General features: G+C 46.5%; 1 protein-coding gene across 2 annotated transcripts in view; it reads right to left on the bottom strand.

The window, feature by feature from the left end:
- dag1 (dystroglycan 1) overlaps positions 1–13,987 on the bottom strand; it is a 67,707-nt gene that overhangs the window by 8,516 nt on the left and 45,204 nt on the right. For both annotated transcript variants that reach the window (XM_052474147.1, XM_052474148.1), the window contains exon 2: positions 12,475–13,142. In XM_052474147.1, coding sequence (XP_052330107.1) covers positions 12,475–12,840 — 366 coding nt within the window. In that variant the 5' untranslated portion in view covers positions 12,841–13,142. The remainder of the gene's footprint in view (positions 1–12,474; positions 13,143–13,987) is intronic.

Raw genomic sequence — 13,987 nt, 5'->3', positions numbered from 1 at the left:
ATTTAGCCATTTGTGCATGAAACCTCTAGGCATGTTATTTAGATGGTACCTGAGCTACAGTATAACATCACAAATAAGACTTGGGATGCACATTGTCTAATACAGCTTAACACAAGAATTTAGCATAACCAATTAGGCATTTAGAGATATTATATTCGTTCCAGGAATCTGACAGGGAAATATATCACAGGGGAATGACAAAGCATTCAAATAAATAAAAATAAAAAACAACTAATGCTTCCTCTGATTCCCTCCTAGCTCCAAACAACAAGTTCATTTTGCGGATGAAAAATCGTATAGTTGATAAATTATGTAGAGCCCAGCGTTCCCAAGATGGATCATTAATGGTCTAACCAATACACAGCCATCACCAGGGACAAGAAACAGCAGCTGGGCTTTTTACAGCGTTCAGTCCCTCAGCCTCCTGCTTTTAGACACACACAAATGGACAGGCGAATACACACTCACACTCACACTCACTCACACACTCACACAAATGGACAGGCGAATACACACTCACTCACACACTCACACAAATGGACAGGCGAATACATACACACACACACACACAAATGGACAGGCGAATACACACACACACACACACACACACACACACACACACACACACACACACACACACACACACACACACACACACACACACACACACACACTTCCCCCATTAACACTCCTCCACCTCCTACCGTTGCCGTTGACAACTATGGTGATGGGTAAAGAGGTGATGTATCCAAAAGCCTTTGGCTGATATCACCAGGAGATGATGAGATGATGTCTGTGAAGTGTGTGTGTGTGTGTGTGTGTGTGTGTGTGTGTGTGTGTGCGATGATGAATACACAGCAGGAGGCAGCTGCTCTGCCCCCCTTTCTCCACACTTTAATAGTGAAGTTAATTAAACCAGGGGGTTGTTAATCTCATCAAAGACACTAACTATAGTGTCCCCGATGGCACCCTATTCCCTATAATAGTGCACTACCTCTGACCAGGACCCACAGCCACCCACTATAGGGAATAGGGTGCCATTTGGGGACTCCTCCGCTAACTGTTTGATGAATAGTGTACTGATTTCTGCTCGTAGCCCCAAAACCCACCGTCGAAACCCACTGTGACTATCAGCTTCTCTGACTGTTAGCTTCTCTGACTGTCAGCTTCTCTGATATCTAACACCGCATGTGGAGAAGAGGAATCTACGACGTGACTGAGGAAAAAGAGGGATGGAGGGACGAGAACTGGATGAGTGAGGGGGGGGTCCTATCACCCAAGGCATCGGGCCAAATCAACATCTAAGTATCTAAGACATCCTTTAACTGTTTTCATTAATGATATCCTCAGCCCTCGATCAATCCACACCACCATCATTTAGGTATAACAGATGTGATATTCAGTAGCCACCAGGGAGGGAAAAGGCACACATGGTCACAGCCGTGTCGACAGCCAAACAGATAACATTCATATGAAAGAGAGAAGGACTGGCTGACTGACTGGGCATGTGTTATGATTTGGTGAAGGACTGAAATGTAGAGCGGGAGGGTGGGACAGAGAGGCTGAAACAGGGAGGGAGGGAGGGAGGGAGGGAGGGGGAGGGAGGGAGGGTGGGACAGAGAGGCTGAAACAGGGAGGGAGGGAGGGAGGGTGGGAGGGAGGGAGGGAGGGGGAGGGAGGGTGGGACAGAGAGGCTGAAACAGGGAGGGAGGGAGGGAGGGAGGGTGGGGGAGGGAGGGAGGGAGGGAGGGAGGGAGGGACAGGGAGGGAGGGAAACAGGGAGGGAGGGAGGGAGGGAGGGAGGGAGGGAGGGACAGAGAGGCTGAAACAGGGAGGGAGGGAGGGAGGGAGGGACAGAGAGGGAGGGAGGGAGGGAGGGAGGGGAGGGAGGGAGGGAGGGAGGGAGGGAGGGGGGACAGGGGACAGAGAGGCTAGGAGAGGGAGGGAGGGAGGGAGGGAGGGAGGGAGGGAGGGTGGGACAGAGAGGCTGAAACAGGGAGGGAGGGAGGGAGGGAGGGAGGGAGGGAGGGAGGGAGGGAGGGAGGGAGGGAGGGAGGGAGGGGAGGCTGAAACAGGGAGGGAGGGAGGGACAGAGAGGGCTGAAACCGGGAGGGAGGGACAGAGAGGCTGAAACAGGGAGGGAGGGAGGGAGGGTGGGACAGAGAAGCTGAAACAGGGAGGGAGGGAGGAGAGAGGGAGGGAGGGAGGGAGGGAGGGAGGGGAGGGAGGGAGGGAGGGAGGAGGGACAGAGAGGCTGAAACAGGGGGAGGGAGGGACAGAGAGGCTGAAACAGGGAGGGAGGGAGGGAGGGACAGAGAGGCTGAAACAGGGAGGGAGGGAGGGAGGGACAGAGAGGCTGAAACAGGGAGGGAGGGAGGGAGGGAGGGAGGCTGAAACCGGGAGGGAGGGAGGGAGGGAGGGACAGAGAGGCTGAAACAGGGAGGGAGGGAGGAGGGACAGAGAGGCTGAAACAGGGAGGGAGGGAGGGAGGGACAGAGAGGCTGAAACAGGGAGGGAGGGAGGGGGAGGGAGGGAGGGAGGGAGGGGGAGGGAGGAGGGAGGGAGGGAGGGGGAGGGAGGGAGGGACAGGAGGGGAAACAGGGAGGGAGGGAGGGAGGGACAGAGAGGCTGAAACAGGGAGGGAGGGAGGGAGGGACAGAGAGGGAGGGAGGGGGAGGGAGGGACAGAGAGGCTGAAACAGGGAGGGAGGGAGGGAGGGACAGAGAGGCTGAAACAGGGAGGGAGGGAGGGAGGGAGGGAAACAGGGAGGGAGGGAGGGAGGACAGAGGGAGGGAGGGACAGGGAGGGAGGGGAAACAGGCTGAAACAGGGAGGGAGGGACAGAGAGGCTGAAACAGGGAGGGAGGGAGGGTGGGACAGAGAGGCTGAAACAGGGAGGGAGGGAGGGAGGGACAGAGAGGCTGAAACAGGGAGGGAGGGAGGGAGGGACAGAGAGGCTGAAACAGGGAGGGAGGGAGGGAGGGAGGGAGGGAGGGGAGGGAGGGAGGCGTTTTATTGGCACAGCTGATTCTTTCCACTGGAAAATGTGAGTGAAAGAGAGGAGAGGAGAGGAAGAGAGGGACTCCGTTAGAGTGGTAGCTAGGCAGGCAGACAGTCGGATGTTTATGAGAGACTAGTCACTCTCCAATCGAGCCCATTTGAAACTTTTAAACATTTATATCACTGTATTCTAGTGTTGTTCAGCAGTAGAGTGATAGTATTCTGTCCTGGAATACAGCCTTTTCTTGTTTTACTTTCCACTGTGGGAAACTGTGGATCATGGAAAATGATATCTAGGCTGTGTCTGGAAATATTCTGATGATGTCAATACTGAATAATCACAGAATGATAAAAACACCCTGTGAGGGCAAGTTCAGAAAAAAATATGGTTTGTCACTAAAATGTAGTGATCTATTCTCACACACACACACACACACACACACACACACACACACGCACGCACACACACACACACACACACACACACACACACACACACACGCACGCACACACACACACACACACACACGCACACGCACGCACGCACGCACGCACACACACACACACACACACACAGCTATACTACTGAGGAGCCAGAGAGAACGAAAGAGATTGGAACGAAAGAGAGACGAGAGAGAGAGAGAGAGAGAGAGAGACAGAGAGAGAGACAGAGAGAGAGACAGAGACGAGAGAGAGACAGAGAGAGAGACGAGAGAGAGAGACGAGAGAGAGACAGAGAGAGAGACAGAGAGAGAGAGAGAGAGAGAGAGACAGAGAGAGAGACAGAGAGAGAGACAGAGACGAGAGAGAGACAGAGACGAGCGAAGTGTAACTTGCTTTGGCAATGTAAACATGTTTCCCATGCCAATAAAGCTCCTTGAATTGAATTGAGAGAGAGACAGAGAGGGAGAGAGAAACAGAGAGAGAGAAAGAAAGAGCGACAGAATGAGAAAGAGAGACAGAATGAGAAAGAGAGACAGGCCCCCAGTTCACTCTAGTTTCTCTCCCCCTCGGGTAAATCAACAACATTTGCTTGCAGATACTCTAATAAATAGTTATTCAGAAGGAGAACGAGGAGAAGCTGGCATTAGTTCAACTCCTGTAGTGACGAAGAGAAAGACAATGGAAGTAGAAGGGAGAGGAAGACAATGGAAGTAGAAGGGAGAGGAAGACAATGGAAGGAGAAGGGAGAGGAAGACAATGGAAGGAGAAGGGAGAGAAAGACAATGGAAGGAGAGGGGAGAGGAAGACACTGGAAGTAGAAGGGAGAGGAAGACCATGTGGAAGGAGAAGGGAGAGGAAGACAATGGAAGGAGAAGGGAGAGAAAGACAATGGAAGGAGAAGGGAGAGAAAGACAATGTGGAAGGAGAAGGGAGAGAAAGACAATGTGGAAGGAGAAGGGAGAGGAAGACAATGTGGAAGGAGAAGGGAGAGGAAGACAATGTGGAAGGAGAAGGGAGAGGAAGAATATTAGGGAAGGAGAAGGGAGAGGAAGACAATGTGGAAGGAGAAGGGAGAGGAAGAATAATAGGGAAGGAGAAGGGCGAGGAAGACAATGTGGAAGGAGAAAGGAGAGAAAGAATAATAGGGAAGGAGAAAGAAAAGCTACTGAGTACATTGAAGACGTTAGAGCTTGACGTCTGCAGAATAGCACACACAGAATAATAGTGGGTTATAAGTGGTCTGTGTCCTGTTCTCTGCTAGCTGGCCCTGTCACTGATATCGTCCCAAATGGCACCCTATTCCCTATTTATTACACTAGTTTTGACCAGGGCTCATATGCTCTTGATCAAAGTAGTGCACTATATAGGGAATAGGGTGCCATTTGGGACACAAACACAGAGTGAACTAAGATGACTGGAGTAAACTAAACTCCCCTTCAGTGTACCCATCCTGTCAGACCCACAGACTAATGCAGCTTCGCCTCAGGAATGACTCACTGTCAGTGAAACTCTTTCTGTTCTGGTCTGTTGTGTTCTGTACAGTAAATAAGAGACTTCTAAGAGAAAGACAGAGACAGAGAGTGCGTATGTGTGTGTGTGTAAATAAAATGCTTCTCTCTCTCAGAGTGGTTGCATCATCACAGTGCCAATACAGATTGGCGAATAGCTATGGAGCAGATAAACAACAAATAAAGAATTGAACCAGATGTTCTTACCTTTGTGATGTAAGTGGAAGGAGGTGTACCACAACAACATTCAAGGACACACACACACACACACACACACACACACACACACACACACACACACACACACACACACACACACACACACACACACACACACACACACACACACACACACACACACACACACACACACACACACACACACACACACACACACACACACAGGCACGCACACACACACACACACGCACACGGATACACACAGTGAAAGTACACTGAACAAAAATGTAAAACGCAACATGCAACCATTTCTAATATTTTGCTGTTACAGTTCATATCAGGAAATCAATCAATTGAAATACATTCATTAGGCCCTAATCTATGGATTTCAGATGACTGGGCAGGGGTGCAGCCATGGGTGGGCATAGGCCCCCCCCCCACTTGGGAGCCAGGCCCACCCCACTTGGGAGCCAGGCCCACCCCACTTGGGAGCCAGGCCCACCCCACTTGGGAGCCAGGCCCAGCCCACTTGGGAGCCAGGCCCAGCCCACTTGGGAGCCGGAGAAATTAACATTAAATTATCTGGCAACATTTCTGGAGGACATTACTGCAGACAGCATGCCAATAGCTCCCTCAAAACTTGAAACATCTATGGCATTGTGTTGTGTGGCAAAACTGCACATTTTAGAGTGACCTTTTATTGTCCCCAGTACAAGGTGCACCTGTGTAATGACCATGCTGTTTAATCAGCTTCTTGATATGCCACACCTGTCAGGTGGATGGATTATCTTGGCAAAGGATAAAATGCTCACTAACAGGGATGAAGACACATTTGTGCACAACATTTGAGTGTCGACAGTTGACATGATAATCAAAGTGTGAATTTCCTCACATGATTCATTAAATGTTAACTGCAAAGTTACTTAGCTTACCAGACAGAAGTATACATTTTTTATTTTACCTTTATTTAACTAGGCAAGTCAGTTAAGAACAAATTCTTATTTTCAATGACGGACTTGGAACAGTGGGTTAACTGCCTGTTCAGGGGCAGAACGACAGATTTGTACCATGTCAGCTCGGGGGTTTGAACTAGCAGCCTTTTAGGTTATGAGTCCAACGCTCTAACCACTAGGCTATCATGAGGAATATATCATTTGTATCTGCTATTTGCAAACTTGAAATGAGCAGCAGCAGTATATCACCATCACAAGACAGGCACATTAGACGACACATTCCTCACTCACTCAACACCCAATAAAAGGGCCAGATGCCCAATTAAAGGGCCAGATGCCCAATTAAAAAGGGCCAGATGCCCAATTAAAAAGGGCCAGATGCCCAATTAAAAAGGGCCAGATGCCCAATTAAAAAGGGCCAGATGCCCAATTAAAAAGGGCCAGATGCCCAATTAAAAAAATTAAAAGGGCCAGATGCCCAATTAAAGGGCCAGATGCCCAACTAAAAAGTGCCAGACGCCCAACTAAAAAGGTTCAGATGCCCAACTAAAAACGTCCAGATGCCCAATTAAAGTGCCAGACGCCCATCTAAAAAAGGTCCAGATGCCCAATTAAAGGGCCAGATGCCCAACTAAAAAGGGCCAGACGCCCAACTAAAAAGGTCCAGATGCCCAATTAAAGGGCCAGATGCCCAATTAAAAAGGGCCAGATGCCCAATTAAAAGGACCAGATGCCCAATTAAAGGGCCAGATGCCCAATTAAAAGGACCAGATGCCCAATTAAAAGGATCAGATGCCCAATTAAAAGGCCAGATGCCCAATTAAAGGGCCAGATGCCCAATTAAAGGGCCAGATGCCCAATTAAAAGGGCCAGATGCCCAATTAAAGGGCCAGATGCCCAATTAAAGGGCCAGATGCCCAATTAAAGGGCCAGATGCCCAATTAAAAGGACCAGATGCCCAATTAAAGGGCCAGATGCCCAATTTAAAAGGGCCAGATGCCCAATTAAAAAGGGCCAGATGCCCAATTAAAAGGACCAGATGCCCAATTAAAAAGGGCCAGATGCCCAATTTGTTTGTGTTCTTCCAGACCTAAAAAAAGGTATTCAAATGTGATTTAACCATTGACATGGACTCGGAACATCCTATTATTTGGCTATGAACAATTGTAATTTTGAGACTTGACAAATAAAACCAAATCTAAAACTTGGTAAAAAAAATAAAACTGAGAAAACTATTTGGGAAAATATAAAACAGAATTTGGGGGAAAATCAGAGATTTTATACGCCCCTCCACGCTTAAAGTTGTTTATTAACCATTATTTTACCAGGTATATTGACAGGAAACATAGTGCACTACCTTCTTTGTACACTAATAGAGTAGAAAGTAGTGCACTAAGGACCAGTGTAAGAGTTGCAGGGTAGAGGAGAAGATAAGAATGTTCCGATTTGAAAGCTGGAAAGAAATTAGTAGCTTGAGAGTGCACCCTAAAGAGTCTCACCAAGACTGGTTTGAACTTCATGACACCAGTGGTAGGTACCCAGCTTAGTTTCTATGCAGAGGGGAATCAAAACCTAACAAATGAGAATGGATGGAAGGACGGACGGAGGGAGTGAGGGACTCTGACTGGTACGAGCCACTCTGGATGGAATGATTTGGCTACATCTGACCAGAGAACTGAGAGAACTCAAATGTTCCATTTTTATCTTGGGTCCTTCATCCATCCTACTAATAGAAGTTTTCTGCTGCCACACTGCCAAGCCTAATTAGGTTTCAATGTGAGTCTTTGTGTGTCCGAATAGAGGGGTTTCAGGGAAACAGAGAGGAATAATAGAGTCCTGCTGCCTGGTTGCCATCGTTGGAGAGGAGGGGAGTAGAGCACCACCGGGGAAGTATAGACAACAGGGATATCTTTCTCCATTTATCAGAGACAGGCTGATTTCACTGTAACAGATCCACTTGCCAGGACATTCAAGCAGACTGAACGTGTTTCTCTCTATCTTTCCGAGTAGTTGAAAAGGAGATTCAGAAACAGTTTGTATCTAGTATTGTAGTGGGGCTGAAAACAACAAGAACCTCACAACAGTTCTATTCCTTGCAATCTAAAGAAGCACTGCAACAATTAAATATACTGAAGTACAGTTTTTAATTGATTTAACTATGCAAGTCAGTTAAGATAAGTAAGTTAAAAAATATATTATTTACAATGACAGCCTACGCGGGAACAGTGGGTTAACTGCCTTGTTCAGGAGCAGAACGACAGATTTTTACCTTGTCAGCTCGGGGATACGATCCAGCAACCTTTCGGTTGGCCCAATGCTTTAACCACTAGGCTACCTGCCGCCCCTTGCCTTAGAAGCCTACATGTTCTTAGAACCATCTAGAGATTTCTATAGAGCATACAGTTTGAAGTCGGGAGTTTACATACACCTTAGCCAAATACATTGAACAAATACGTTTTTCACAATTCCTGACATTTAATCCCAGTAAAAATCCCCTGTATTAGGTCAGTTAGGATCACCACTTTATTTTAAGAATGTGAAATGTCAGAATAATAGTAGAGAGAAGGATTTTATTTCAGCTTTTATTTATTATTCATCACATTCCCAGTGGGTCAGAAGTTTACAGATGTTTACACTCAATTCGTATTTGGTAGCTTTGCCTTTATTTGTTTCACTTGGGTGAAACGTTCCTTCACAACATTCCCACAATAAGTTGGGTGAATTTTGTCCCATTCCTCCTGACAGAGCTGATGTAACTGAGTCAGGTCTGTAGGTCTCCTTGCTCGCAACATGCTTTTTCAGTTCTGACCCCCCAAAAAATCTATAGGACTGAGGTCAGGGCTTTGTGATGGCCACTCCAATACCTTGACTTTGTTGTCCTTAAGACATTTTGCCAAAACTTTGGAAGTATGCTTGTGGTCATTGTCCATTTGGAAGACCCATTTGTGACCAAGCTTTAACTTCCTGACAGATGTCTTGAGATGTTGCTTCAATATATCCACAATTTTCCATCATGATGCCATCTATTTTGTGAAGTGCACCAGTCCCTCCTGCAGCAAAGCACCCCCACAACATGATGCTGCCATCCCCTTGCTTCACGGTTGCGAAGGTGTTCTTCGGCATGCAATCCTCTCCCTTTTTCTTCCAAACATAACGATGGTCATTATGGCCAAACAGTTATATTTTTGTTTCATCAGACCAGAGGACATTTCTCCAAAACGTATAATCTTTGTCCCCATGTGCAGTTGCAAACCGTAGACTGGCCTTTTTATGGCGGTTTTGGAGCAGTGGCTTCTTCCTTGCTGAGCGGTCTTTGTCGTTATAGGACTCGTTTTGCCTGTTTCCTCCAGCATCTGCACAAGGTCCTCTGCTGTTGTTCTGGGATTGATTTGAGAAGGATCGCGTCTCCTTCCTGAGCGGTATGACGGCTGCGTGGTCCCATGATGTTTATACCTGCGTACTATTGTTTGTACAGATGAACGTGGTACCTTCAGGCCTTTGGAAATCGCTCCCAAGGATGAGCCAGACTTGTGGTCTACAATTTTTTTTCTGAAGTCTTGGCTGATTTATTTTGATTTTCCCATGATGTCAAGCAAAGAGCCAGTGAGTCTGAAGGTAGGCCTTGAAATACATCCACAGGCACACTTCCAATTGACAGAAATGATGGCAATTAAGCCTATCAGAAGCTAAAGCCATGACATCATTTTCTGGAATTCTCCAAGCTGTTTAGTGTATGTAAACGTCTGACCCACTGGAATTGTGATGCAGTGAATTATAAGTGAACTAATCTGTCTGTAAACAATTGTTGGAAAAATTACTTGTGTCATGCACAAAGTAGATGTCCTAACCGACTTGCCAAAACTATAGTTTGTTATTAACAAGAAATGTGTGGAGTAGTTGAAAAATAAGTTTTAATGACTCCAACCTAAGTGTATGTAAACTTCCGACTTCAACTGTACATGTTCCTCAGAATCATCGAAATCAAATCAAATTTTATTGGTCATAAACACATGATTAACAGATGTTATTGCGGGTGTAGCGAAATGCTTATGCTTCTAGCTCCAACAGTGAAGTGATATCCAACAAGTAATATCTAACAAATTCCACAACATATACCCAATACACACACATCTAAGTAGGAATGAATTAAGACTATATACATCTGGACGAGCGATGTCAGAGCGGAAAGGTCTAAGATACAGTAGAAAAGCATAGAAAACAGTATATACACATGAGATGAGTCATGCAAGATATTTAAACATTATTAAAGTGACTGGTGTTCCATTCCTTAAAGTGGCCAGTGATTTCTAGTCTAAGCCTACAAGCCAAATTTCTTTAGCCTCCTGAGGTTGAAGAGGCTCTGTTGCGTCTTCTTCACCACACTGTCTGTGTGGGTGGACCATTTCAGTTTGTCAATGTGTACGCCAACGAACTTGAATCTTTCCACCTTTTCCACTGTGGTACCGTCGATGTAGATAGGTGGGTGCTCCATCTGCTGTTTCCTGTCCACGATCATCTCCTTTTTTTTGTTGACGTTGAGTGAGAAGTTGTTTTCCAGGCACCACACTACCAGAGCCCTCACCTCCTCCCTGTAGGCTGTCTCGTCATCGTTGGTAATCAAGCCTACTACTGTTGTGTCGCCTGCAAACTTGATGACTGAGTTGGAGGCATGCTTGGCTACGCAGTCATGGGTGAACGGAGTACAGGAGGGGGCTGAGCACGCACCCTTGTGGGTCCCTAGTGTTGAGGATCAGCAGAGTGGAGGTGATGTTCCTAGAGACTTCTATAGAGCCTATATTTTTCTTAGAATCATCTAGACTTCTAGAGTCTACATGTTCTTAGAATCATCTAGACGTCTATAGAGCCTACTTGCTCTAGAATAATCTAGACTTCTATAGAGCCTACATGTTCTTAGAATCATCTAGACTTCTATAGAGCCTACATGTTCTAGAATCATCTAGACTTCTATAGAGTCTACATGTTCTTAGAATCATCTAGACTTCTATAGTCTACATGTTCTAGAATCATCTAGACTTCTATAGAGCCTACATGTTCTAGAATCATCTAGACCTCTATAGAGCCTACATGTTCTTAGAATCATCTAGACTTCTATAGAGCCTACATGTTCTAGAATCATCTAGACTTCTATAGAGCCTACATGTTCTAGAATCATCTAGACTTCTAAAGCCTACATGTTCTAGATTCATCTAGCCTTCTATAGAGCCTACATGTTCTTAGAATCATCTAGACTTCTATAGTCTACATGTCCTTAGAATCATCTAGACTTCTATAGAGCCTACATGTTCTAGAATCAGATGTATGACTAATTTATGTAGAAATCCAGGTAATTCCAAAGGGTTCACCTACTTTTTCTTGCCACTGTACTACCATACCCTGTTCAAAGGCACTTCAATCTTTTGTCTTGCCGATTCACCATATGAATGGCACACATACAGAATCCATATCTGAACTGTCTCATGGATTAAAAATCCTTCTTTAACCTGTCTCCTCCCCTTCATCTACACCGAGGGATCATAGCTTTCACCTGGTCAGTCATGGAAAGAGCAGGTGTTCATAATGTTTTGTATATTCAGTGTAGATATGACATGTTTAAATCAAATACTTGTGTTTGTCACACGCACGCAAGCATGAATGTGTACACACACACACTCTATCATGGATCTGTGATTTGACACCCTAAAAATAATTAGACTACCATTAGACCACCCACAACCTAGATCTGACATCTGCTTGACGTTGGCTTTACTCTACAGCATTAGACTACCATTAGACCAACCATAACCTAGATCTGACATCTACTTGATGTGAGAAATAATCACTTTCTAGCGTAAATATTGTGGAGGAAATGAACGGCTGTACCCCGCCCTGTGTGTGTCTCTTCTCTTCTAAAAGTGCTTGGTGTTAGCATTCTTTTAGCCCGGCTGTCAGGGTGGATTTTCCCATATGCACAAAGGGCTCAAGGTTTGGTGTTTGGTACTAGGGCCTTTAACATGCGTTTGACAGGGCAGAAAGGATCCTGTGGACATAGGACTCCACCCACAGCCTGGGAGACTCAGATAGCCATCATGGGACTAGGCAACACAATGCTGGAATAAGTGCTGGGTTCGTGCATTTCAAACAGTTGGTATGTTTCACAATCAACCCCCGACCGGTTTGGACCAGTTTCTGTGGGGTGGCCACCCTGGGACCAGTGTCTGTGGCCCTCGTGGAAAGACATGGACAGATAAATAGTTACCTAGTTAGGGCCTACAAGCTATGTCCTTTTACTACAGGAATTTTTCTGTGTGTTGAAAACAGGTAAAAATTACATAGGATTACATTTTAGAATTGAACAGGCCCCTCCCCCACCACACACACACACACACACACCTTAGTGTTGCTGGTGTGGTCCGTCTTCAACGGGACCTTCATCTGAAACACCCGGCCCACCACAGCAGACGAGTCGGGGATTCCTGACTCCCCCTCTGCTGCTCCTACTTCAGCCTGATAAACTGTAGCCGCCACTGGCTTCAAGGCCTCCACCTCCTGGAAGTCTGACAGTATGGAGGAGTGCATGGAGGCCTCCAGCTTCCCGGGTCCATCCTGCAGCATGTCCCCCATTACCTCCACCTGTCCCTGGACCATGGCTACCAGGAGAGCCAGTAGTAGTACCACACTGGTTCTCCTCCCCAGACCAGGCATCCCCGCTCCAGCCTCCACCGCCGGTCGACATTCTCCTCTCTGTTTATTGCACATTCTTTGTCTTTTGTTAACTCTGTCTCTCTCACAAAGGAGGAAGCCCACTGGAGAGGACAAGCATGCACCCCCAACCCCACACCGATGGACAAAGCTGATCCTCCCCGAGCCGACCTCCTCTTTTCTTTTCAATAAGGGCTCTCTCTCTCTCTCTCTCTCTCTCTCTCTCTCAGAGTCCACTCTCCTTTTGTTGTTTAGTGTTTTTCTCCTTTTCTCCTCTACTTTCCTCCTGTTTCCCCTGTTCTTTTGTCAGAGCCACTTCAGTGGTTTGTAGATCCCATTGTCAAGTCAGCCTTTGAGACCTGTAGAAAGAGAAGAAACAGGGATTCACTAGGACATGGCTTTAAATACCAGCATTCTTAAAACTGCTAGACCGTTCAATATTTACAATCGTCAACTTAAAACCGTCGTAATTCTCTCTCTCAAGTTAGGTTAACTCTCTTTAGTCTACACAAATGTCAATAACATTCCAGGCAACGATGTGCAAGATTCTGTATCGTCAGTTCACAGGTGTATAGCAACATAATCATATTAACATTCAAAAGGAAAGAAACTACTTTCAACTCAAGGAAGGGGGAGAAGGGGAGGAGAAGAGGGGGAGAAGAGGGGAGGAGGACGCAAAAAAGCATTTAACTCTCTCTCTCATATCGGTCTCCCCCTATCTATCTATCTATCTATCTATCTATCTATCTATCTATCTATCTATCTATCTATCTATCTATCTATCTATCTATCTATCTATCTATCTATCTATCTATCTAGCACTCTTTTTCCTAACCATCTCTCACTCTCTCCCCCTTTCTCTCTTTGAATTCCCCAAACCATAACTGCCAGAACAGGCCTATCATCCACTCTGCAGGGAGCAGCCACTCCAATGGCAGCAAGTCCCGGGCCCCTGCCTCCCTCCGACCGACTAGTGAGACGGGGTCAGGCAACAATACTAGCTCAGCTGAACTGGAGCCTTTCCTGGGAGTGCTGAGATGAATGCACTCATCCAACATTGTCTGGGGCCGGGCTGGTAAGCTGAACTCACAGTTGTTATTCATACAGGTCTTTTCAGGGCAGAAGAGAGACAGAGAGAAAGAGCTACACTGATGAGGAGAGGCTGTGTAAAAGAAGGCTAGAGGGGGTGTGCGTCTGTGTGTAG

The sequence above is a fragment of the Oncorhynchus keta genome, chromosome 21 (assembly GCF_023373465.1).
Source record: "Oncorhynchus keta strain PuntledgeMale-10-30-2019 chromosome 21, Oket_V2, whole genome shotgun sequence".
NCBI classification, from domain to species: Eukaryota; Metazoa; Chordata; class Actinopteri; order Salmoniformes; family Salmonidae; genus Oncorhynchus; species Oncorhynchus keta.
Note: the sequence above shows the minus strand (reverse complement) of the source record. Positions and strands in the feature narration are given on the sequence as shown.